This window comes from Thunnus thynnus, chromosome 8 (genome assembly GCF_963924715.1).
Source record: "Thunnus thynnus chromosome 8, fThuThy2.1, whole genome shotgun sequence".
Taxonomy (NCBI): Eukaryota; Metazoa; Chordata; class Actinopteri; order Scombriformes; family Scombridae; genus Thunnus; species Thunnus thynnus.
Genome location: NC_089524.1, coordinates 10,513,561 through 10,541,255, shown reverse-complemented (window position 1 = coordinate 10,541,255; position 27,695 = coordinate 10,513,561). Strand labels below are relative to the sequence as shown.

Genomic DNA, 27,695 nt, shown 5'->3' with positions numbered 1-27,695 from the left:
TGCCCCCTTCCCAATTTAGAATTAAGTTTATGAAATTTTAAATTGAAAGTGAATATTGAATTGACATTTTCTACTTGGACTATTTTGTAAGGAGATTGAAAATCAGGGGTAAGTAACCATCTAACTAAACAGCTAAATATTTAATAACCACTTTCACTCATTAGTTACTATTTTTCTGCTTTAAATTCTGTTAACCAGTCAACATTCTTATTTCAGTGTTAATACTATACAGTTAAGTTAAGTATGAAATGTTTATTGATTAAGTTATTGAATTTGATTGTTTGCTGTGCTGTAGAGCCCATTTAATGAACATCATAAAGAAACTTTTGGCAGCTTTCTCTTCACTTTCCTCGTGACCAACTGACAGAGGTTATATCAATATGTCAGTAAGGAAGTGATTATGAATAAACACACTCTACGTCAATATGCTTATCTGGGGGCTGAATCCTGAAAAACATACAGAAAATGAGAAAAGATGACACACTGATGACATTATTGATTAATGCACATGCATGTTTCAGTTGGCATCTTTCTCCAGTGTGCCCATGAGCAACAGTGTTGCAACCAAGAAAGCAAGATGTTTTATAACGATAATTAAGTACAACAATAGCCTATATATTTTATATTATTATATTGTATATACTGTATATGTAAACCTTGTGTCCTGGTTTTTAGAAACCTGGATAAGGTCTTATCCTGTTTTTTTTTTTAGAAACCTGGATATGCTACCTGGAGTACTCCTAATAGAAACTAGCATAGTGCAGCTTATCCAGGTTTCTGAGCATTCTGTGTCGCTGGACAAATGAGAGGCTGAGCAAAAATAATGATTCAAATAATTTGTTTGTGCATATTAGCTTCCAATTTACTTGGGTCATAGCTAGTGGTGCAACGGATCGTAGTTGATCCGTGATCCGTATGGATCACCCCCCACGGTTCGTGAACCGCAAAATTTAATGTGAACAAACTGCTGTAAGTACAAGTCATGGACAGACAGCGTGTCGCTAACAGGGATTTTGAAGAGCAACGACCAAACCAGCATCTAACGGGTCCGAGGTGACATCTGCAGGTATTTTTACGTGCTGTTTAATGTGCTGCCGCTGATCAGCTAATTAGCTAGCAAGCTAACTGACGTTACCGATGCGCAATTGAGCATTGAATATTTGATATATTTTAAGATTTTATTTAAACATTGGACATTTTGAATGTTGTTTTCATTTAAGACCAAGGGCAAGAGTTCCTTGCTGTAAGTGTTTTATAGAATATATGGAAAACAAAGTTTTATTTGTCCCCGCCCCGCCCCCCTTTTTTTGCTGATCCGAAAAATTATCCGATCTGTGACTCCAATCCGTGATACGATCCGAGTTTTGTGATCCGTCGCACTCCTAGTCATAGCTTATACAAATTGTTAATGATTTATGTAAACAATTTATTAATGAGAATGTAATTGGGCATAAGCTTTGTCTAGCTTGCGGATATACTCCACAATGAGCTGTTCTTACAGTCAGATGGATTTCAAATAGGGCTGGGCGATGCTTGGAGTGACTTAATGCGCAAGGCAGTTGAGCAAGAATAATAAAATACCTTCACCACTTGCAAGGCTGTCATCAATTATGCATACTGATGCAATGCCTGTCCGGAATGGGCCAATTGCTCATCATTTCTCGAGAACTGCGCGCATATATATATATTTGTATGTGTTTGTTATGTTTTCTCCTGTGTGTGCACTTTATTTGTGTGTGTGTCCCGCTCAGCCAGTCAGAGCCCAGAAGCCCCCATCCCACTGTGATGTGACTGTGTATATATCACTCCCGTTGCTACACCTCTCATAACTGGATAATATTCAATTCAATTCAATTCAGTTTTATTTATATAGCGCCAAATCGCAACAGAAGTTCTCAGGGCATGTTTCACATAGAGCAGGTCTAGACAGTACTCTTTATTTTACAGAGACCCAATATTCCCCCATGAGAAAACACTTGGTGGAGGAAAAACTCCCCTTTTAACAGGAAGAAACCTCAAGCAGAACCAGGCTCTAGATGGGCGGCCATCTGCCTTGACTGGTTGGGTTGAGAGAGAAAGAGGGAGGGGCAGAGTGGAGAGATAGACACAGAGAAGCACAATAACAACAATTATAACAATAACGATAATAATAACATGACTAATAATAATAATAGCAGGCATGCCTGTCAGGACCACGGGGGTCCCCCGAAGCTACGGTCTACGGAAGCCCACCAACCATGACTAATAATAATACCCCATCAACACAAAATTGAAAAAAAAATGAAAGCTCAGATCAATGTCAATCAAAGTATTTTTCACAGTCTGTCTGTGTCATAGATGCGATGTGTGTGAAATTACGAGCCAGAGCCGGCTAGCAACCTTGAGTCTGGAAATGTCTGGAGTCACAACAGTCTTGTGAACTGCAGCAAGTGCACATATATTGTGATTCACACCACAGTTTATGGGATCATCAGCATTACTTTTTGACTAAAAGCAACCTTTCTTTGCATGTTGTAATAACTCTATATTCATGATATAGACAATTTACAATGGCGCAAAATCAAATATCTTGATTAATCTAATTAGTTCAATATATCGCCAAGCCCTAATTTAAATACATTTTCAAATTGTCATGAGTTCCAATAATCAGCTATAATACAGAAAACACAACAATTTTGAGAATTGCTGTTATGTCACTCTTTTGTTTTCTTTGTTTCTGCATGACACATTGTTGTTCACTTTAGCAGTCACTGTATGGAAAAAACTAATTGACCTGACTCAATTAACACTTACCTGGTTAAAAAGGACTAGTTCGTAAGACTTGATGTTCGACCAAAAAAAAAAAAAAAAGAGCTGGTATCATCGTTCCAAATGGCCAGACTCGAAGATGCAGTAGAAAGCCGGTTGTCATGGAGAGGAGTGAGATGTGGTAATGGTTTATGTTTGGGAATAATGTCGCACATTTTCGGATACTTTCTCCTATAAGACAACATGAAAAGACATAAGATAAGTGCCAGAAGTAGTTGTGTAACAAATGAAAACAGAGAACTAAAGACAGAAGTTTAGACACTGTGTATTTTGTCTGGCTAATCATTGTGTGAAATGGGTTATAAATGTCGGATTATTGGCTTGTGAAATTGTCGTTCACAGTCCTCCTCTAAGTGACAACAGGCGTGTTTCGAAATTATAGTGGAGAACTGAAACGATTAGATGATCAATCAATTAATTGATCAGAAAAACATTAATTAGCATCACATTTGATAATTAGTTGAATCGTTTAAGTCTGTTTTTTTTTAAGAAGAAATTATCTGGTTCCAGCTTCATTACGGGCATATTTCACTATGTCCTGACATATTATAGACATATAACATTATCATTTTCAGAAATTTTCAGATTAATTGATAATGAAAAAAGTTGTTTGTTACAGCCTTAATGCAGCATTTCCTACTGCCTCCTAGTGGAGGCAGTATTGACCAGAGGTGGTCTGTCAGAGCCCTCACTGCAGACCACTTTTTAGAGGTGTAATTTTTAGTTAATAAAATATCACAAATTAGTAATTATAATGTTATTGTTAAATTAATAAATAGTAAGTTATTATTTATTCTCAATGCTTGAATTTGCTGGTGTGAGACATGGCCTAATTTCTATCTTTAAAAAATTCTTTCCTTTGTTGTTGGCTGATTGTTGAGCAACATGAGCGAACATCTAGGCCATCGGGTTGGCAGTTCCGCTAATGCATTTGTCTTAGTGGGAGAAATAACGAGGTTTGCATAGTTTCAGCTTGTTAAGCAAGTGTGAACAGGTGCCGGAAGCATTTTTTTGATGGACTTATTTTATGTGGGATTAATGAAATGATTTGCATGTTGTTTCGATTTTAGTTGCTTTTGTTGGGTTTGTTTTGTGTGTGTGTGTGTGTGTGTGAATAGGAGGGTCATCAATCTGACCATTGAAGGCCCAGTGCGAGACCCCACAGTCCACTACTGTTGTATACTTATTTGAATCTCCTTATTATTTGTCTTTAAGCTGCTGCAAGGTCTCATTTTTTGTTTGTGAGAAATAATAGTGTCATTTTAACTTTTTCAAAAGAAAGGCATGCAGACAAGGCAGAGTGATGTCACCAACGGGGGGGAGGGGAAAACCATCATCTTTTTCAGCTAAAATGGCCTTGAAAATGTGGTGTAATGATTGCAAAACTCTAGCAAGGGAAGTGCTGGCATCTGATCAGTGCTACCAGTCTCAAGCAGTCCCAACCATGTTATTTGTTTAAAGATAGTTTTATTAAGATATCAAACCAAATATAGTACAGATATTTTTGTGTTTAATAGTAGTACAATAATAGTACAAATAACGCCTATAAGCGACATTCAAAAGTGTGAAGTTGAATTTAGATAGGAAGCGGAAGAATGTGGTAAATTGACACACTGAGTGATTAACTCACTAAAAAAATCTGACCGATGACTCAATGAAAATCTCTTCTCAAGAAATTCAGCTGTAGCGAATGAGAATCATGAGCAATGATGACTGTTCAATGATGGCCCACTTTCCAGGGGAGGAGGCAGGAGGTCACAGGATTTAAAAAAAAAAAAAGAGAAATTTTAAGAGCTAGTATTGGCTGTTTTAACTTTACTGTGTAAAACAGATTTAACAGGAGTTATGACAAGACAGAAGAGACAATCACAAAAAATGGTGAACAATGACTCATCATGACTCATCAAGTTGTCAGTCCCTGTAGCTCGGGGACTAGAGTTCAGTCTTCGAGTTTCTCAAAAGGTTCTTGTTCCCCTGGGAAAGTTCCTGTCGTGGAAATGTCCTATATTTAGGTTACTGGACTTAGGATCACTTTCTCTTTCTCTCTGTGAGAGCTCTGCCTAGGGCTGTACCCAACTTAGAATTTGAATCAGATTTGGCTGTTCACTATGAAGATTTGACTATTTGTTCTTTTTTTTTTTCATATGAACTATCAGGCAATCAGAGAATCCATTGGCATGAGTTTCAGTGATGATTTTGACTACATTAACATAGTCAAATGCAGCACAGTCAATGGAACATATTTTTGAGCATTTAAAAATCAATAAAAGACAGCTTCATATGATGAAAGATTTGAATTACGGCCTATTTGAAATGCTGACACATAACGGCGGGCTACCATATGGATGATGGAATAATAAGACAGGCAGCACACATGTGTTTCTGTTTAAATCAAGCTCTTATAGCCTATCTTTTTTAATTTCACTTTAAAGGTATACTATGCAGGGTTTGTTGGTTGGTGTTTGTAAACACAACATTCAAAGGTGGCCCCTCCTCCCCAACTCAGAGAGAGACAGAGAGCAGCGGTGGTCAAGTGAGATAGAAAGTGAATGAAGATAGGTAGCGGAGGTAGTGAGAACAGAGCCGTGAATCCGATCGATGAAATGTTATTTTGTGATTATTTCACGGCAGGGTTCTGAAAGGCCTGAAAGAGTAACTCACTTCTGTATGAGTGGTGAAAAGTGGGCGTGTCATAATGAATCTTAGCTCTGTGCTGTTAAGAGTTGAAGATTGATTGATGGGTGGATGTCATGATATTATTGGTTGAAATAGGTTAGTTCAAGCCTAAGTAAGCACACAGAAGAAAATACGATTGGATTTTGATATAAGAGTACAAAGAAATTGATTTTTTTTGTATTTTTTTGGCATATATTGTTAAATAGTGCACAGTATGACCATGAATGTGATCTAAAACCGTTACCAGGGCATTTTTCATTTAATTTTAGTTTTAAACATAAAATAAATAAATGTTAAGCGTAGACGAATAAATAATCAAATTAAACATTTGCAAGTTAAGATTTGACTCACACAAAAAAAGACTGGTCGACTGCTGTTAGTGTTTGGGGCCGTTTCCAAACAAGCTACCATGACCATAATCTTCATGATGGATTGGTTTGGCTCCGCACATAAGATTTGTTGACAATAAGAAAATTACAGAAAATCACCAAGCTCATCCTTTAACTACATGATTGTGTATTTGTCTTTGTCTTTGTGTTGTCAACACACCCTTGAGTGCAAAGCAGCACTGTGGGTGAATGGATCCAGTGTAGACACATAGGCCTGTCATGATTACTGATTTTTCAGAGGATATATTGTCCCAGAAATAATCACAATAAACAATATTATATTATCTTAAGACCATAATAATGCAAGTACACCCTTTTAAAGAGCAGTGAACTTTAAACATTCAAACATTGGAGTTGGAATGTGAAAAAAAAATCTTTAGTTAGTCGGGATTGCCTGTACATGGCTCCCACCTCCAACATCACATGTAAACATGGAAGTGACCGGGCAGTGATGGCAGCAGCTTTCAGTGGGTTCAGGATGGAGTAGCATCCTTACCTTGAGCTGCTTACTCACCAGGGTGGCACGGGGGGGATCGGAGGGTGGGAGCTATACTTTTGTAAAAACGCCAAACCGCCATCATGGGCCGGGACGTAGTTATTTATGGTTAATGCCATATGAGTGGCGCCACTCACTTGTGCGTTCCCCGCATGGGACATGTGGTGATAGGCTTATAGACGGTGATGAAAGACTCATGGCTGCTGTGGACGTGCTGTTTTTGCTGTTGGTCTTGACAGTTAGGCGACAGTGATGACGCTCAAATTCCTTGCTGCTCCTACACAGCAATGATCTGTCTCAAACTCCTTTTTAGATGTCATCATCTTAGCTCAAAGGCTGACGTAATTTCACCTGCACTGGGGGTTTAGTGAGGCATCACTGTATTGTGTGTGCGTCTGTGTGTCGGGGCTCTGCGCGGTATAAATATGAGTCATCAGACTACTGAACACTGAACTTAGAATCTCTGCTGTTTATGGAGCTCACCACACAATCACACAAAGACAAAGTGTCATTAACCAAAGGGGGGATCAGGCAAACATTATAATGGGCTTACTCTGATGAACTTGATATCAGAAGCTATTGTTTTTTAAACTTGGCATAAGACATAAGCTAATATTATGAATGTTAGCCTACTTAATGGCAGTTTATTGTAAAACAAGGTATATGAAGTTTGGTTTAACTTTCCACTGACCATCACAATACAGCAAGTTATGGGTAAGAAAATTTTAAATAAGGTTAAATGATGTAAATTTTAATTCTAAAATTTGGCCCTCTGGTGAAACAACTGTTTTCCATCACTGCTGTTTCCCAAGTGTGTTCTCACCTGTATTGTCTATCCTAAAATTAATTGAATAGAAAGCTAACTTTGAAGTACACAACATATAAGCCAAAGTTGCTCCATACAGAAACTATGACTTTAAATAAAATGTTTAATGTAACATTCCCTCTCTCCTCATTTCTCTTTGTCACTTATTTTATCCAGTGTCTGAATGCCAACTCTGTGGGTGATGGAGTTGAGCAGGCAACTCTGTGGGAAGATGAGGAGATCCAGCAAGAGGGCCCCACTCTCCTCCTCTCCCACTTCCTCTTGGGGCCTGGAGATCCACTTTTACACACCGGATGTACACCAGCTGGAGTACTTCAGAGGCTGCTACACTGTAGAGCAGCTCTGTGTGGATGCTGCCAAGAAATGCTGTGAGTGACTGATCTATTGGCTACTTGGCAAAACCAAGTATTGCCTTGTCTGCTGAAAGATTTACTGTTAATTGCTAATAATGTAGTGAGTGTGTTGTAGAATTTACTGTGAATATATTGTGTGGCAAGTAGGTGCTCAATCACTTGAAAATACACAATCACCAGCTTTACATCTTAGATCCCCACTCCTCAGTGACATTTCAGTGGTTTATTCGAGGTTTACTGTTACACATGTTGGGCTCTATTATGGACACACTCATTCACACCATTAATAGATGCTGTCTGTCGCTTTTTGGCTTGGCAAAGTAGTGATGTTTACAGAAAATTCTTTCCATCAACATAGAGAGACAAACATTTAGCCTAAACAAAAGGAGAGGAGCAGCTGTGAGGAGAGATGGTAAATGACGGGAACTACTGCAAAAACATGGCTAAAATACAAGAACAAGCTTTTAGAGCTGGCTTAAAACATTGGCAAACGAGCCTGATTACAACTATTGCAGGGCTGGCTATTTGGTGATACAGTGTACCTGATAATAAAACCCTGGGTAATTTGTAGGCCTAATTCCTGCGATGATGGCACATTGATCTTAGGCAAAAATACCAATGATTGGTACACGTAAGAATCTTTTGAAAAACATTGGTATATTTCAGTATGTATTTCGTATCTCAAACATGAATATTTATAATAGTTAGTCTATTTGTCTCCCCTACCAACCACCCTGACAGGCAATCAGCTATCTTTGGGTTGTCTTGTTCTGTAACACTTAAGATGATGGGCAAAATCATTTAAGTTGTTTTGAGTGTGGTAATTCGTCAGCCCTTGTGGCTATAAAGTTAAGTGGCTCTGGTCCTGCCCTTTTCCTTCGACCCTTTATGATTAACTTTATGAAATACTGCAGTGCAGAGTAACTGTTAATGAATAACTTCAATGAGGGATAAATCTATACAAATAATCCTGCACTCTCTCATAGAAGGACGTCTCTCGTTGATTGCAAATATAGATGAGTAATTATTACAGATGTACCTCTAAGTGCTATCACTTAGCTAACAGTCAACACGTGAACTAAAATGCATTAGAGTCCAAACAAGATGAACATCATGTTGAAATCAGAGTATCCCTTTAACCATATCATCATAGCAGATGACATCACTGCAAATCAGTTGTAACCATAGTTCAAAACCCATAAATCAGTTACTGTAAACTAAAGTAAGTGCCACTCCCAGGGCTCTTAAAGGATGTGTTCCTCTTTATACCCAACCATTAGTGATTTGAATTGACCAACTGATGTGCACTCTAGTTAGCCTGGCTGAACTGAAAATCGTTTCTCTTATTTCTTTTCAGGCATTTGAGAGCTTTATACATTAAACACATACATTTGCAATTGTTTTGTAAAACCATTCATAAGTGAAGAAACATACCGAATAACCAAGTGAGACTGATATGTTTGAGATTGTTTGCTGTTGCTCTTAAATCCTTTGTTTGGACAAAGGCTACAGCTAAAGAAAAAGATTGGTCAGAATATTGATCTTTTTTCCTCTTTTCTCTTCCCTCTCAGCAATCTCTCCTTTGTGCCATAACCTATTCTCCCTGTACAATGAGACGACAGGCATGTGGTATCCACCCAACTATGAGTTCAAGATCACAGATGAGACCAGTATCAAGTTGCACTATCGCATGAGGTAAGCTTGACATCACAGCAGAAGCTGATGTTTATCTCCATGAACTTATTTCTTAAATTTAAACAAACTGTTTTTCCTTATTTAACCACAACCAAATTTGAAGTATAGTCTTCAAGATAATGGAAATATTATTGGGGAAAAAAAGGTGAGGGTGTAGAATAAGAGCAATTTAAAGACCTATATGGAACGCAAAGTAGTGATTCCGGGGCCTCTTTCTGGAGCCACATAGACTGGTATGCCTTGTCCTGGCAAGGCTAGGTCTATACAAAGGGAGCCCAGTTAAGCCCCTACACCCAATGCGCAAGATTAGTTGTATGGATCTGTGCATTCCCAAATGGGCAGCAGGCAAAGGTAGGTGTTTGCCATGTTTATCATGTTTATGATGTTTACGATTGAGATGTCTTGTTCTGTAACACTTAAAATGATAGGCAAAATCGTTTGTCGTTTTAATATGGTATTTTCTCAGCCCCTGTGGCTATAAATATAAGCATCTTCTTTACGCTTTATGATTAACTTTATGACAGTCTGCTGGTCTGCTGCTAACTGTTAGTGGATAAATTCAGTCAGGGAAAAAATGAAGGTATTATCCTACACTCTCTCATAGAAGAACTTCTCGTCGTCTGTTAAAATAATTGATTTCAAATCCAGATGAACACTTATTACAGATACCTCTGTTATTATTCAGCTAACCGTTTGCTGTCTAACTGTTATGCTTATCCCTGGCTATAAAAACTGGCTCCTGGATCTGGATGTCTTGTGGGGAAGGAGCAAGGGACAGAAAAATCCTAAACAAACTATGTTCTATAGTAAACTACATTCCATCGAGAGCCATCAGCCTGCAGGCCACCCCTGAAGTAGATACACTTAGGTTTACCACTACACAAAGCACAGGCTCTGGAGTCAAATGCCCAGATAGGGACAGGACTGATTCCTAGTTTGGAGCTTTCCAAGGTGAGAGGACCTAGTATACTCATTGACCCTTGTAGCTTTTTTCAAGTAAAGGAACTTAACGACCCGTGATCTGGAGCTTCCCCTAGCCTAGGTTCTGCCTTGTTTACCCACTGTATTTTACAAGGAGGGTAGTCCTGAAGATGGTATTCTGTGGGGCTCCATAGTTCTGCTAAGGGACTTAAATGGTCATGTGGGTGAGTTGCGGAGCGTTCAGGAGAAATGGCCTGCCTGAGCTTTTGGTTTGGTGATCTCAGGATTACATCTTTTCTTTTCGCCATTGATATAGTTCTTTGACTTCCAGTGCACGCTGGGGCTTGAACACAAACTGGGATTAGACTCAGTACCCCCAAGTCTGAAGCCATGATACTCTGCTGGATTGTCCCTTTTGGGTCGGATTAGGTTGCTGAAGGAGTTAGTAGTATCTCGCAGTCATTTCAATAAGGATAACATGGCGTGTGCGTTAGACAAGCTTATTTATGCGCCACTGGTAGTGATATGACAGTTTGTAACAAACTGTTGTGTTGAGGGAGTTAAGCCTGAAGGCAAAACTTTTGCTTTACCAATCAATCTACATTCCAACCCACATCTTTGATTCAGGAGCTTTGGGGAAGTGAGATCAGGGATTCAAGCAGTTGAAATGTGTTTGCTTGAAGCGCTCTTTGTTTGTGTGGAAAGGATCCAGTTTGGATCGGGATGCATCCTGTAGGCCTCCCTTTTAAAGCATTTGGTGTTGTGTCCAAATTGGAGGAGACCATTGGACAGACCCAAAATACACTGAAGGGATTATATATAGCCCACCTGTCCTGGTAACACCCCAGGATTCTCCAGAAGAAGCTGGAAGACTTGGCAACGATAGATGCAAGAGTCACCCCGTTTATCCTGCTGCCATCACATGTACATGTACCATATTACACCACAATTGGTGTAAAATAAATGGAACACTTTGAGTGTTGGATATATTTTGTCTAGAAACTATAACAGTGAAATAAACAAAACTACTTTTTTGTTTCAAGGATGAATACCCACATCCATCACCCATCCACAAGTCCTGGGTATTCAAGTAGTTTTCATGTTTTACAAAACACAACATTCTGGGGTAGTGGCAGGCATCTAAAATAGAAACATACTGGTGAAAAAGATTGTCAGGATACTTATGGATGTGAGATTAAGTGAGACAGTCATAACTGTCAGTTTATGTTAGTTTTAAAGGTTGCAAATATTGCCTAAGGGAAGTGACTGATGCAATGCTGAAGCATGTCATTGCCACATGTATAGAACGCTAGATGTGCTGCTGACAGAAGAACTTGATTGCATACAACTTCATAACACTGTAAAAGCCTCGACATTAGCTAAAAACAAGCTGCTGAATAATGCGGATGTGTGTTGTGGATCAGCAGTGGCTCTGTTCATATAAAATCAGGACATGGCAAATGCCAATGGGTGGCTTGGCAAGCTGAGGCACATTCCAAGTTCCCAACGGTTTACTTGTTAGATCTTGATTTTCACTTTGGCTTAATAAGAATATGGAGACGGGAAAACAGCCAAAGATATCTCAAAAATGTTTGGAATTCAACAAAACATGGAGGTCAACAGTACATCAAAAAGAGGTGTTTTAAACCTTTGGTCATAAGCAAATATTTTCTCAGAATAGGCTTGAATATTAGGAATTCATATAGAAAGCAGTGAGTCACTGATGTCTTACACCCTTAACAGATGCCAAGAGTAGAGTCTAATTATCTATATGACCCAGTGATAGGGTACTAACTTACTCATTTTACTGATGGTTTGAGGGGGGAAAATAGTTTTATGAGGCAGGCCAGCAATGTCATATACCAGACAGGATAACTTTGAACAGAATCCCTCTGCAGGGAAACCACTCTACAAGTTAGGTGGCATGTCATTCAAAGAGGGGAAAGAAGATTACTGTTGTGTCAATTGCACTTCCTCTTTCCCTTTAACCTGTTTTGACAATAGCTAGTGAAGAGAAAAGCCAGTGTGCATAGAAACTAATTGTGGCATGTGTTGTGTGCTTGTGTGCATGTTTTGTTTTGCCGCAGTCTGCTTTGCGTACTGTAGTGCAGTCTTCCAGACAAGCAGGGTATTGTGGTCAAGTCTCAATATACACACAGTTAGCATAAACAAATGTTACACACACACACACACACACACACACAGCAATAATAGCTCCACTAGTATTTCTATCATGTCAAAAATGAATAATTAAAAGAAAAAGACTATACTGCTATGTTTGCAGCTTTATGAGACTGCAATGCTTTGAGCTAAATGCTAACATCAGCCTGCTAACATGCTCACAGTGACAATGCTAACATCCTGATGTTTAGCAGGTATAATGTTTACCATGTTCATCATCTTAGTTTAGTGTGTTAGCATCCCAACATATGCTCAATTGCACTTAATACAAAGGATAACTGAAAATGATGATGATTGATGATGATGATGATGGGAATGTCATTAGTTTTGCAGGAATTTGTTAATAAACCAAATGGTACATCATCTGGGAGCCATGTATGTATGTACAACATTTTGTACCAATCCAAATTTTATTTCACTGTGTTCACAAGTGAACATTTTGAACAGCTTCAGAGTTCCTCTTTGGCTAATAACATTTTATCAGTCTATCACCAGTACATGTGCGCTCATTAGTTGCTGATTTTTATGTTCCTTTTTTTCATCCAATGTGGTTTGCCAATTTCCTTATGCATTGCCCTTTGTCTGCTGTTGGTCTGGGAGGATGTAGACTGACGTCTGTGACGCTGTATAGACAGAGATCATACATTTCCTCTGAAAAGAACAGGCTAGCTGAAAATTTGCTTCATTTCAGAGAAAACAGGAAAATGGGTCAAAATTATAATGAAAAACCTCAGTGAACAACATTGAAATTCTACTTGCGTGGTTGACCTTGCATGACATGTTAATGTGAAGATGACAAAAAGGCAAAAAGGACTTTAACTTTCAGTGATGAACATTTTCACACTTTAATCACTCCATACAATACAGGAGGCTGTAGAGCACTTCCTGTTGTATTTTTTCTTTTTTTGTTCTCTTATGCACGCTCAGGTACAACCTCATGTATGATTCAGGTTGATATTGAGATTTTGATTCCACTCTCACATTTTCACTTCTCCAGTCACTTATTGACCTTTTTTAGTGCATAGCAGTATTTCACCAGCGTTCATAACAATTCAAACTTGCATTCAGCTCATGTTAGGATTCATTTCATTTTGAAATTCCACCGTTGGCAGTCATCTCTTCACCCAAGGCTGGAATCCCATTAAGGCAAACTCAAGGCTTACCTTTTGTTATTTGTAGAACAAACATCCTTTCAGTTCAGGCAATAATTTCAACACAGTGTAGCAGCTTCCTGGACATGTGGAATCTAAATCAATGCATTCAAGAATAAAATAGGTTACTGTAATTACATTTTTATAAATACCCGGCGTTATTTTATCTGTCCCCTGTGCATTTGCCTGTTTTTTGAAAGTCATGCATACTCTCTTGAATGCACACCTTGTATTACATTGTTAACTTGTCCTTCTGTCTCTCTCCTCTCAGGTTTTATTTCAGAAACTGGCACGGCACCACTGAAGGAGAGTCTCCAGTCTGGAGACACTGCATCAGCAGACTCAGAGGAGGCCTTAGCCCACAGAGAACACCTGAAGGAACACCCCTACTGGATGCTGCGTCCCTGGATTACCTGTTTGCCCAGGTGTGTGCATGCATCAGGTTTGGGGTAGTCATGTAGAAATAAAGTAATCAATTACTAATTTTTAATGACTGTCTTTATCTTGTCATTGGATTGTTTTAAGCAATGTGATGTCATTGTTGCCTGTGACTCCAGCAAAAACATATTTGGATTTACTATTTCCTCTTTTAAATGTCTGCATGGAGTGAATTTGACAGCACATACTGATTGAAAGGTCATGTATCAACACAGTTCAGAGTTGAGTTTCAAAACATCAAGTAAGACAAAACAACTGGGAGGAAATGTAATGATATCAGGAAGTGCATATTTAAGATCAGACTGTTGTCAATGAAGTCCTTTCTGTTCCTTAAAATGTAAGTAGGCTGAAAGAAGTTGTTACACTACAGGAATGGATGTTTCTAAACTACAAATAATAGTTTTACTGAATTGTCAATTGTCAAAAATATAAGAAATAGTGTCCATCTGATATTCTTGTAAATGCAACGAAGAATAAGCAACTTAATTGTATTTGGTTGTTTTACAGGAGTTGTATGGCACTTTCTGAACCAAATCATACAATATATATGTTTGTTTCTCAGGGCCAGCATGACTTTCAGACGGGTGTGGTTCCACTGAGGATGTCCCAGTCTGAGGCAGAGCAACATGAGATAGAGAACGAGTGTTTGGGCATGGCTGTGCTTGCCATCACCCACTATGCCATGAACATGGATATGCCCCTGCCCACTGCTTCTCAGGAAATCAAGTAATACACAAACCTACATACACATACACAATACTGCATGTCTGAGTCAATGATGGAATCATTAATTTTCTAAACAGGTCTGGGTGACAGGACTTCTACAGACTTTTGATTTAGATCTTAAAATCACACCCACACTTAATAGTAATATTGCCAGCAGCCAAAACATACTTACTCCCCCTACTTGTTCCTTTTCAAGAGCGGATAAATGCTTGGCCCACATGGACATGTTCTCCCAAAAAACACACATTTGCACATCCGCAGGGAAAGGCACAAACAGTCACTATTTCTTCATGTAAATTCCATCCACTTGATACGTTTGCATACTGGAATCAAAACAAGATTGTTGTTCAATTCAGAGCAGTATCAGAATTCCTTTCAGAGACTCAAGAGCAATGTTGTAGTCTTGTTTATAGCCATGGTAAATTTTAAACAGTTAACTGACTAAACCTGTTGATGAGCTAGGTGGTTCAGTATATATGTTACAGTTCAGTTTAAACTGCATTATCACGCATGAATTTAAAGGAGGACATACCTCTCTGTCTTAATCCCACCAGCTACAAACGTTTCATCCCAGAGACACTGAACCGTAACATAAAGAAGCGCAACGTTCTGACGCGCATCCGCATCAACAACGTCTTCAAGAAATTCCTCAACGAATTCAACCGCCGCACAGTCAAGGACAGCAACATCACGCCATACGACCTGAAGATTAAGTACCTTGCCACACTGGAGGGTCTGACCAGTGGCCTGGGCAGTGAGCTGCTAGAGCCCATCTCGCTCAGTGTAATTCAGGAAGGAGATGTCTGCAATGGAGGCTACAATGGTAAGAATTCAGGAAGATGATGAAAAAGTGTCCATGGTACAAGTTCAGGCACTGCACCAGATTTGTGGTGTGCAACATCTTAGTGCATGTTTTTATTCGAAAAGAAGTTTCACTGGAATTATGACATATAAGAGAAGTATTTGTTTACCAACTGCGTCTGTGTGGGAGTCGATATAACATCAATAGAAAAGAACTCATTATTCTCATTATTTTTAAAATTATTAGGCATTAAGAGACAAAAATACATGTATATCTACAACTGCAATTTCTAAAACTGAAATAATTGTTTGCTTTTATAGATTTAGTGTAATATTTCTCATCTGTTATGGATTATGGTGACTACGTAGCTGTGGTTAGTTTGGTGGTGTGTTTACATACTCGTTACTCTGTCCACGGTTCTAAAAAAAGGTTTGAACCTTGTTGACATCAACATGTACCTGTTTGTGTTGATGGTTAAAACCAAAAGTGAAAGGAACAAGATGTTTACATGTCGCAATGACCCACTTATCGTGGAGTAGACCACGATAAGTGGGTTTCGCTTTAATTTGAGTAACGTCTGAATTTGATGATTGTAAACAATTTGTGAAGTTTCCAAGCACTGATGCAGGACTGGAAGGATTGAGTAACCTTCTTGAGATCAGAATGTTTTTTTCAATGTAAACATCCAGTAGCCACATGCAATAAGACATCATGATCACGGTAAGATTTTCCAAAAACAACATGGAGAAACTTAGGGATGCACGATATTATCGGCACGTCATCGGTATCGGCTGATAAAAGCTCTAAAATGAAAGATCGGCATTATGAGAGGCCAATTTGTCGCCATCTCCTCCGCCGCCTAACTGTGCTTTCCTTAATGGACTGTGTCACCCTGGAGAACCAGGGCTAACGTTAGCTGGGAGGCTAGCGAAGGCTAGCTGGCTGTGCTTCCCTCCGGTCATGCTGCGGCTAACGCTCTGCTAGCCTCCCAGCTAACGTTAGCCCCGGCTCTCCATGTGGATCCAACTGGACCACCGAGCCCCGATTTGTTATTTGGGTTAAAGTGGGAAGAGGCAGCAGGTCTGACGGGCAGCTGAGTGAAGTGGAGCCTGCGGAGGAAGCACCGGGACCATCAGGGTGAAACAGTCCATCGAAGTGGTGCGGTGTTCAGCTGCACAGATAAGAAATCCTTCGGCTGACAGGATGTACCACTCTGTTTGAAAAATAATAAACTTCATCTTCTTCTTTTTGGTTCATAATAGTCTCCTCAGCCAGCTGGAAAAAAATATGTGCATATATCAGTATTGGCAATCGGCCATAATGAGTTGGAAATATCGGCATATTGGATATCAGCAAAAAATCCAATATCGTGCATCCCTAGGAGAAACCAAACATTTAATGTATAAATGTTTTTCTCAGCCATCTGTGTGTCCTGTAATCATCGCACACCTGTGTTTTGGCTGTGTGTAACTGCTGTGATACAACTTTTGCTTGCTGATTCTAGGTTACTGCAACCAGAGCCAAGAACAGAGCCAGACTCAGACCGTAGAGACAAGCCATGACATGCAGGTCCTAGTGACTGGTACCACTGGCATTTCCTGGAGGAAGAAACCTGTTATAGTAAGTAGAACTGAGTTGTGAACAAATCTTCAAGGACATCTAGTTTCACTGTGGTTCGCTTGGGCTGGTGTGAAAGCTGTCAATTGAATTCTGGAGTGCACTAAACAACTGGACCGCTGGACTGCTTAAAAAGGAGGGTCTTGTTCTGCTTCTAAGCAAACTCTGATGCAGTTAGTTTGTTGTCTGAAAGAAAACGGACAAACCACAGTATTTTGTGATAGTAGTATGTGATTTTAGCATGATATCAAAAGCTCAACTTCTATTAAATGAATTTTCTGCCCCTATAGCCATGTTATAGGGATATTACACGGGGCATTAAATGATGCACTGTTTCCTACCCACAAACTGCTTTTCACATTTTCAGCACCTCTCCTGCTGCCTTTATGAAATATATGAGTTGTAATCAAATACCAATAACAAATTTTCACTTTGAGACGTCTTACTTTTATAAACATGGAACTGGAATTGGTTTAGTAAAACCACTTAGATTATTAGATATTAGATATTCAGATGCCGTAGTGCACACCTTTTTCCAAGATTTGAATGATAATGGATTGAATGTGAACTACAGCATTGTCTTAATTAAGAAAAGTCTTTCTTAATTGGCTCTTCAGGTAACTAGTATAAAGGTGATAGCACAGCACATTGTGTAAGACACTTGACATATGTACATTACATGACAGTATTTGAATATCGATAATTCACTTTTTATGTATTTTTTTTAGATAACCTATGTGTGTATATCTGCTTTGTGTGTTTATTTTTAAATAGGTGACTGCGATCTCCAAAGAAAAGGGCAAATCAAAGAAGAACAAGCGGGATGGAAACCAGAAAAAGAAAGAGGCAGATGACAGCTGGGTGGTGTTCTGTGACTTCCATGAGATCACGCACACTGTCGTCAAAGAGGCAACCGTCACCATCTATAGACAGGACAACAAGAGGATGGTGAGACAGACATAAAAAGCTCTGTGATTGAAGTGGGATCAACCTCTATACTCACAGTTATACCTACAAACAAATTTTAATTACTTAAGCTTTAACTTCACATGTTTATTTTCAAGATTAGACATGTCATTTGCAACATGGGGCGTAACTACATTGGGGGGTAGAGTCATACCAAAACAGAAACATACACAAACTTGGGTTGTACCCAAATCAGAATTGTTCTTAGTTGTCTCTGAATACTCAGTATTATAACTGATGTTTTTTCTTCCAAATACCTTTCCTACAATAAGGAGAAATATATAACTCATGGCATCCTGGCCTGATGTCTTACTGTAAGACGGTTTTAACGCCCTCATTCATTATATTCATTCATGTCATAGTTTAGTGATTAAAATCCTAGCGCACCATGGAGCATCTCTCCTGCCCGGCTCCTTACAGTGCTGTTAGCAGAGGAGTCAGTCACACTGGATGGGAGTAGAGGAGTTTGTACCGTCTGGCTCAAAAGTAGTTAAGCTGACTTAGCTTAGCATTCAGCACTCAGAGCTAAGAGTAGCAAAGCAGCAAAAAGGAAACATGCACTGACCTCTGTTTCATTGCTTTTCTCTATTACAGCTATTTTTGTAGTTTGTAAACATATATATCCTGTCATGCGATATTCTGTGTCCAATCACGCAGCTCAAAAACAGTGCAGCGATTCGACTGATTATAAAGAGGTTTGACCAGGGAGCTTCTCGGCTGATGATTCGACTCGATGACGACGTTTAGGGGGTGCTCTAATACATTAGATTTTGTTTAATGTTCTGTGCGAGTTTCCAAAGCATGTTCAATGTTTGCTCTGAAGCCTGCTCATACTTAAGATCTCATTTCTGTCTTTCTAAAAATGATCACCAACATTTACTTAAAGTTTTGGTATTTAAGAATTTAGTTTGAAAACATTTTAAGTACAAATTTCCTGCGGTTCTGTTGTTGCAATGGACTCAAACCTACATGTCAAAGTACAGTAAATACTATTGTTATGTGTCTTGATACAATCATAACACAATCACTGTTTGTGATGTTTCCAGTCAATCTATTGTGGAAGCAAAGCCTACATCTCAATGCATGCTGTTAACCGTGACTAATAGTGATATCTGATCACCTCGCTCTCTCTCGCCCTCCTCCTCTCTCTCTGTCTCTTTCTCTTTTCAGGAGTTGCAAATGGCTTCTCGGGCTGAGGCTCTGTCCTTTGCAGCCCTTGTGGATGGGTACTTCAGGCTGACAGTGGACGCTCACCACTACCTGTGCAAGGAGGTGGCCCCGGCTTCAGTGGTGCACAACATCAATAACGGCTGCCATGGACCCATCTGGTTTGTACTGGCAGTTATATTAGTGGAGTGTTTTACACATGTATTTGCCCATACACTGTGTGCCTCCTGCCTTCCCCTTGTACAGAGTTCACACTCTGCTTTTTAAAGAATATTCTGAGTCAGCGTCTTTGAAGCTTTTCTAGTAAAAGCATACATTTTGTCAACCTTTCCATTGTAACACTTAAAGGTTGAATTTTGTGTTCTTAATGTTTAATCAGTGTAGTCATCGCACAGACATTTGTAGCCTGTCTATCTACTGTATATAAATGTCTTTCTATGTGTGTTTTGTTCTATTGTTGTAATTTTAGTCACAAAATGAGTCTTGATTCATATGAAGATAGATAACTTTATTAATCTCCATAAGTGAAAGTAGGTTTGATCACTAATATACAGAGAAAAGCTAAATAGAAAAAAACAAGTCAGTCAGGTCACAACCAAACACATATTTAAACCTGCACTGCCAAACTTTTACATAGAAATGAATGTCTGTTACATTCAAGCCCTTGCCAAATGAGTTCACATAATTCTGATTAATCTTATCACTGCCAAGTAAATCTCACTGTATTTCAAAGTATACACAGTCTTCTAGACTTTCCAAATGTTATCAGACCGAATGGATCAAATTCTGATGGTGAAATGCGTCATTTTGCAGCCATAACAATAGGCCAGTATGTACTGGCCATCAGGCTTACTGGGACAGATCCCGGTGGGCTGTCAAAAAATATGATTTTGGGCTGGTGGACCATCAAAACATATCCGTTGTTACTGGCCCTCTCTGTGTGTGTGCTACATGCTTGTGTAAGGCTGGCCGATTCAGACCAAATCAGGCTTTGTGTCTCATTGTTGCAGGGTTGAGCAGAGGTGTGGGCATGTTTATTTGTGCTCTAGAACGTAACCGCTATGACTCAATCAGAAAATAACGTTTTGTTGATCTGATTCCCCGGCTTTTTCGCTACCACTGCTTCCTCTCTTCATTCACTCTCTAGTTTGCTCCACCAGTCGGGAAGTCGACAGAAAAGTCTTAACTTTACTTTAACGTTATCAAACAAAGAGAAATGTCCTCCCCTCGTCCTAGTAACATCTTTGTACTCAAGCAATCACAGCTGAGCGCCCCCCTTTACTCTCACTGCCAGAAGGTGGAGATAAAAGTCCCACACTCCAGCTTTAAGACATAATAACAACACCATATTGACACTAACATACAACCATTTATTGTGTTTTCCTCTCCCCAGTACGGAGTACGCCATCCACAAGCTGCGTCAGGAGGGCAACGAGGAGGGCGCATACATCCTGCGCTGGAGCTGCACTGACTACCAGTACATCATCATCACTGTGGTCTGCAGTGAGGTAGTGTGGACTAGTATAGCAGTTAATTCTTGTTATGTGGACTCAACAAATCTTTTGAAAAGTAAAGTCACACTGCTGGAATATGCCCATTTTCTTTGTTAGAGGAGTACAAACAAAAATAAATATCACCACTGCTCACTGGGATAGCTTAAAGAGTGCTAACTGTCATCTCACTACTAAGTAAATTTGATTTCGTAAGTATAAACTGAAAATTCACTTTATTTAATATAGCTAATAAGGTAGTGCGGTTGAGGATCTACAACATAAAGACAAAACAAAAAGAAATAGATGAAACACTCCCTTGTTCCAGGGTAATCACTTTCTTAAGATGTTTTGTTTAACGGAGAACAAAACTGTTAATGCTGGTCAAGCTTTATAAACCGAAACCAAAACCACACCCATCTTTGTTGTTATGTCTGTTAAATTTCTGCAGGCCTCCGTCCTTGTTTTCAAAGTGTCATCTCAGAAAACAAGTCCTACAAATAGTTTTCAGTGTTGTGCGGCTATAGTAAAAGACTACAGGAATTAATTCTGTATTTTTAAGACAGGTAATGACCGGCATCCCTGTGATGCACTAGAAAGGGTTCATGTAGGTAATCAGAGGACATGAGACACACACGCAGAGAGCAAGCGGCCAAATATTGTCAGTTTATTCTATATTGGGTTACAGGATGCTTAGATTATGACAGGTCACTATAGTGCATGGCTGCATTATGAGTCAGCATGTGAGGAAACACCTACATACACAAACACACCCACACATATAAGAATTCATAGTTATATTTAACACTCACAAAGCTGACCCTCTGAGTTTTATTGTAGGCGAATGGCCACTGTTTACATACAAGATCTAAATAAATGTATGATTAACCAGTAATAGTAGTGACACATTTCTATGGTCTTTGTATGTCTGTAGAGCTTTAACAGACAAGAAACAGTTTTTAAGACATGAACATAAAATAGAGTCTAAAGATGGTTTGTTTGTTGATTTTTATAGTATAACGCACTCGACTCTCAGTCAAAAGAGCTGGGTGCTGAATCCTTAAAAACATTGTAGTTGAATAAGGGAAAGGGAATCAGGACAGAACACCTAGTAAACTCATTTTAATTTGAATTGCCACACGGACGCTGTTTGTTGATTTTAAAATATTGAAATTTTGAAATGAACTTGATCTCAGTATACATCTACTCTTTTCCTTGCATTTGCGTTCTTTACAACTCTTCCTTATGTCATGTGATGCTCTGTTCTCTCATCTTTTCTCTCCTAAACTTAAATAGTTCTCTTCACCTCTGTTGCACCTTCGATCTCTCCTTTATACTCATATTCCTCATACCCTTCTCCCCTCCTGTATGTTAGTTTTTTTCCTTATCCCATGATTTTAAACTCTTCTGTTACTCTTGTTTTCCATCTAGATTGACCTCAGGGATTCTCGTTCTGGGCGACAATATAAAAACTTCCAGATTGAAGTTTCCCCTGATGGGTTCCGGCTGTACGGCACAGATACTCTGCGCCTCACTCTCAGGGAGCTGCTGGAGCACTTGGAGGGCCAGAGCCTTCGCGCTGACAATCTCCAGTTCCAGCTGCTCCGCTGCTGCCCTCCACAGCCTAGAGGTAAGCAGTAATAATAGTATTAATAAGTAATACCCAAGTGCAAAATATTACAAAGTCACTAATATACACAGGAAAACAATTTACAGTACAGATATTACAGGATACTGCAGAGCAACAGAAGTCATGGGTCTATGGAAGATTAGTTTGGTTTGTCAGCTTTGGTCAGCGGCATGTCAAAATAATTTAAAGCTATTTAAAGTTCTTTTGGTAAAAGGCATCCTGAAAAATGCTATAGATGTAATAAGAGCCACCAGAGTTTTTTTAAATGTGCAAAAAAGAGTCTTTGAAACTATACCTTACATTAGTAAGGTATAGTGACTCCTCATGAGTCTACACATGCTAAACAACACTGATTACCTTTCTGTCATGATGCCTCTACTCTGTATCGAGACTGCAGCAGCGACCGTAGCACGTCATTAATCAAATTCCATCAATGCACATTAAACGCCCCGCTGCCAGATATGTCTTTGTGTATTCTGATAGTTGTAAAAAATAACATGTTCTTAGCAACCATTATTACTTTACTGTTTTCATTCGACAGGTCATGGCTGAGGATTACTTGATACTTTGATTCCAAGGTCTTTGTCGTAAGAAGCACCAATAAATGCTTAAAAATACAGCAGCCTAGTCTTCTAGTCTTCCAGTGTTCACGATTTTAAAGGATACCGGATAAATGCTGAAAATCTTGCACTGCATCCTCAGTCCATACCTTGTGCAAGTACAGCACCTCACGACGCACTACTTTGTGCAGTGCCATATTTCAGCTGGGTGTGGTAACAAGTGCAACAGACCACACCTGACTGTGATGTTGGGTGGGGTCAGAAGTGCAACAGACATGAACCTTTCAACCTATAGAGGTCAGAGAAGCAATGCTTTCCCTCCATGCAAGATTTAGTGTGGCGTTACTTTTTGTGTGTGTGTGTGTGTGTGTGTGTGTGTGTGTGTGTGTGTGTGTGTGTGTGTGTGTGTGTGTGTGTGTGTGTGTGTGTGCATGCGTGTGTGTCAGTGTCAGTGTCAGTGTGTGTGTGTTTGTAACTCTCACTAACTGAGGGTGAGTGAAGCAGTGCTGGCATGAACGTGCGTCTTTGTGTGTCTGTATGCGTCTGTGTGCGTCTGTGTGTGTCTGTGTATGTGTGTGTGTGTGTATCTGTGTGAAATGGTGTCAGGGAGGAAGAGAGTTGTAAATGTGGGTTTCCGGAGCCAAACTAGCACTCTTGTGTTTACTTCACTCAGGGAAAGGTGGAGCAAAGTGTGCATGTTTGCTTGGATGTGCTAACCTGTTTATGTTTGTTTGGGTTGTGTGGTGCTGATTAATATCACAATGCATGACTGTTTTGTGTTTAGAGTTATATCAGCTTTAGAGGAAGATAACAACAGACTGTAGTGCTGTGTTGTTGTCCCTTTTAGAAGTATTAATCATGTTATGCCCACATCCCCAGAATACGATTTGTAATTTGTACTCTATGCATGATTTTTAACGATTTTGAACATGATATAAAGTAAGTTTGTAGTAGCAGATGGATGAAAGAAGGGCTGCATAGTTTGAGAATGGACATATGTGTACCTGTACACCTGTTGGAAATAACTCGGGTTTAAATGATAAAGGTTTGTTGTGGTTTATGTTGAGGGGGTAAAGGAGTGGGTGCAGTGTAATAGGTAATATTCAGTGGGAGGTGTGGGTGCATCTCGACTTTGGGGTTTGCATGAAAACACAGAATGCATGTTACAGAACAAGTGCTCTTAACTCTCTTTCGACGGTGTATGTGGGCTGATGCTGATGGAGTGCAGATACTTTTTTTTTTTTTTCTTCAACCACAATGTGCTGGTTTTGTCACAACATCAGACACCCACAGACACACACGCACGTATAGTATGGTAACAGGCACAAAGACATCTTCACTTTACCCTCCCACACACAGCTCTATATGTTCAAAAAATAAACTGAATCAGTATGGTAACCCGACCTGAATATCTTTTCACATCATTGCCACATTGACGTAATTGTTAAGAGTTTATTTACCGCATATAAACAGTTTTGCTCCAATGCTGAATACCATCGCATATATCCAATATATGGCATATATTGTCTTTACATTTATAGCATACTTTGGTGCTGTAACACTTTTATATAACACTCATTGTGAGCTTTATTCCTGCTTTTATTGTTTAAAGAGTTTGTTGTTGTCATGTGGATGCAGTGCAGACTCTTCACATCAGTCTACACTTGAATTCAAGGACAATACAAGCAGACATCACTGTGAGGGTTAACCTAACACAAACAATTGTCAAGTCTATGCAAGTAGATTTTATCACAGAGAAGTCATTTAAATATATTTGAAAAACAAGTCATGGTCTTTTAATGTGTGTGTGTGTTTGTGTTGCAGAGGTTTCTAACCTGCTGGTGGTAACTAAAGATAGAGCACCAGTCCCTCAGACATCCATGCAGGAGAGCCAGCTCAGCTTCCATCGCATTCTGAAGGAGGAAATTGAACAGGTACGCCTTCTTATCTTCACATCTGCCTCCCACGATGTGATGGTAACGCAGTTTTTATAATGCACTTGTAGGCTGTCTGTAGGTTTTTAATAGGACTCCTAAATTAAATAATGAAAATGCAAGTTTATATAGTATATTAAAAAGTTTTAAAATATTATAGAGGTTTTGTTTTGTTTTGTTTTTTTACCTTACAGTTATAGCTTCCAGTGTGCTGCATGTATATATGTAAATGGACCAAATATTAAAAATTCCTTTGATATAATGCAGTCAATACAAGACCATTACACAGTACCAGAGTTTAAATGGCACAAACAACTAGTGGTGTCATTGCATTTGCGTTGACTTGATGTTTTGTTTTTTGTACCATATTTTGTACTCTCTCTTCCTCATTTATGTATTGTTCCACACAGTTGAGCTCAACACCCAAAACAATGAATTTCATCTTTTTTTCATACAATGCTCATTCATAATGTGTAAGAGATAAATGTCTCCTTGAATATGCAGACACTCGTGTCATTGGTTAGGGCACATTATCTTGACTTACTGCATATCTCCTATCAAGCATTACATATTTGCATTTTGCATGAGCTGTCTGTGAACTTATTTTTGTCTATCCAGAAGTACTCTTTTCATTTTGAAAAAAGGGTACACAGTCAGAGGTTGCCAAGGTGGAATAAACAAACTTTAACCAAGATTCTGCCTCTGCACAGAAGTTTTCTTCCACAGTAATTTCAGAATCTTCACAGCTTTGTTGAACTGGAAACTTAAAAAAAAAAAAAAATCTTCAGTTTGGCTACAGGATCTCTGTTCTTGTTGTAGCCATAGTTCGGATTCTGGATGTAACTATTTTATGTAACGCTCTGTTTTCTCATCTCCTTGCTGTGTACCAGGAGGAGCATCTCGGCCGTGGTACAAGGACTAACATCTACTCAGGCACACTGAGAGTAAAGAGTGAGGAGGAGGAGGATGCAGGTTACTCATCCTTCCAGGAAGTCAAGGTGGTCCTGAAAGTGCTGGGCTCTGGACACAGAGACATTTCCCTGGTGAGACGCTATACATCCTTGAAAACCTTTACTAATGAAGACTCTGATGACCTCCAGTCTTTAACCTCAAACTATATGTAAAGCTAATACTTATTAGCAGCAAGCTATGAGATCTTAAAAGTGGAATATGTGGTGTGAAAGTTCTGTGATGTACCTTTATATTTAATCATCTTTGTCATTCTGTTGGCAGGCCTTCTTTGAAACAGCAAGTATGATGCGGCAAGTGTCCCATAAACACATAGTGCTGCTCTATGGAGTGTGTGTCCGCCAGCAGGAGAGTAAGTGCATATTAAGAACTGGCATGCATGTGCATGTATTAGTGTGAGAGGCTGTGTCTCACCTCTCTTGACACTCGTCTCTTTGTGTTTGTGTGGAACAGATATCATGGTGGAGGAGTTTGTTCAACTAGGACCACTGGATCTGTTTATGAGGAGACAGCAGAGCCCACTCAGCACACCATGGAAGTTCCAGGTGGCCAAGCAGCTGGCCTCAGCTCTTAGCTACTTGGTGAGAAAAGAAAACACACACACACACACACACACACACACACACACACACACACACATACACAGCAAATTGAAGCAAGTTAGTGCATTAATGGGATTACCGGCTAGATCTTAGATCCATTTCAGCATGATCTTAAAATATGCCCTTTTTGGTTTTAGAATTAATATATTTGTTGTATTTTGTGTATGTGTATTCGCTGTGTGTGTGTTTGTAGGAGGACAAAAAGCTGGTCCATGGCTTTGTGTGTGCTAAGAACATTCTGCTGGCCAGGGACGGACTGGGCACTGATGAAGGAGGGCCCTTCATCAAGCTCAGCGACCCAGGAATACCAATCACAGTACTCACCAGAGAGGGTGCGTACAAAGTACAGACAGACCTACACACACATACACACACACATTCTCTCTCTCTCTTGCTCTCTCTCTCTCTCTCAAGTCTGTCTTAAAATAACAGTCAGGTGCCCAATTGAACATTGAAACAGGTTTTTCTTGCCATGATTGTTCCTCCTGTTCATACTAACCTTTAGAAGATCCTTTCATCTTTCACTCACAATGTAAGTGGATGGGCCAAAATCCACAAGCCTCCTTCTGTGCAAAAATGTATTTAAAAGTTTATCTGAAGCTTCAGTCTTTCAGTGTTACAGTCTTTTTAGTGACAAAGTCCCTCTTTTTGTTACTATACTTTCACTGCAGCTCAACACTTTCTGAGGAAACATGCTAAAAAAGACTAACTGTGGCAGATATCCTCTTGATATGACTAACTAAGTCTGCTGAAGCCTCATATAAGCTTAAACCTTTAAATGCATTTTTGGACAAAATGACTGTGTGGAAACACTGTGGATTCTGGCCCCCATCACTTACATTGAAAGTGCATTTGAAGGGGATCTTTAAAAAGGCCTGTGTGAACCGGATGAATGGTTACAGTGAGGAAAATCTCTTTCTCTCATATGGACACATGACTGTTGTCTCAAGAGAGACGTGAAAAATTGTGAGCCTATTCTTTAAGATTACAAAAAGTGAAACTAAATGGTTACAAAATAGCTACCATGGAAAATTTTCGCAATAACTTCCTCTTTCTTTTTTATCCAGTTAGCTGTAAATGAAAGTAAAACAAAAATGAGCACACATTAAGTTAAGCTAAAGCCAAGTTAAGCCAAGTTAAGCTTGGTGTGCCAGGTAGAGACTTGATCCAATGAGTCTGATGATTGGCCACATCAAACAAATTTTGAAATATGCTCCTCGCTCATCTCCTAACACTTTTAAATGTCAAGTAGTAGGCTGTTATTGCTATTTCTTTGCACTGCCATGACTAAGTTGGAG

The 27,695-nt window shown here is 39.3% G+C and overlaps 1 protein-coding gene across 1 annotated transcript in view; it reads left to right on the top strand.

Annotated features, from left to right (window-relative positions):
• Positions 1 to 27,695, top strand: part of jak1 (Janus kinase 1) — a 41,416-nt gene that overhangs the window by 2,248 nt on the left and 11,473 nt on the right. The window contains exons 2-16 of the mRNA XM_067596433.1: positions 7,352 to 7,563; positions 9,120 to 9,243; positions 13,768 to 13,921; positions 14,497 to 14,660; positions 15,215 to 15,483; positions 16,967 to 17,082; positions 17,854 to 18,027; positions 19,216 to 19,373; positions 20,606 to 20,720; positions 22,134 to 22,332; positions 24,717 to 24,826; positions 25,717 to 25,869; positions 26,060 to 26,147; positions 26,249 to 26,376; positions 26,591 to 26,729. Of these exons, the coding sequence (XP_067452534.1) occupies positions 7,359 to 7,563; positions 9,120 to 9,243; positions 13,768 to 13,921; positions 14,497 to 14,660; positions 15,215 to 15,483; positions 16,967 to 17,082; positions 17,854 to 18,027; positions 19,216 to 19,373; positions 20,606 to 20,720; positions 22,134 to 22,332; positions 24,717 to 24,826; positions 25,717 to 25,869; positions 26,060 to 26,147; positions 26,249 to 26,376; positions 26,591 to 26,729 (2,296 nt within the window). The 5' untranslated portion in view covers positions 7,352 to 7,358. The remainder of the gene's footprint in view (positions 1 to 7,351; positions 7,564 to 9,119; positions 9,244 to 13,767; positions 13,922 to 14,496; positions 14,661 to 15,214; positions 15,484 to 16,966; positions 17,083 to 17,853; positions 18,028 to 19,215; positions 19,374 to 20,605; positions 20,721 to 22,133; positions 22,333 to 24,716; positions 24,827 to 25,716; positions 25,870 to 26,059; positions 26,148 to 26,248; positions 26,377 to 26,590; positions 26,730 to 27,695) is intronic.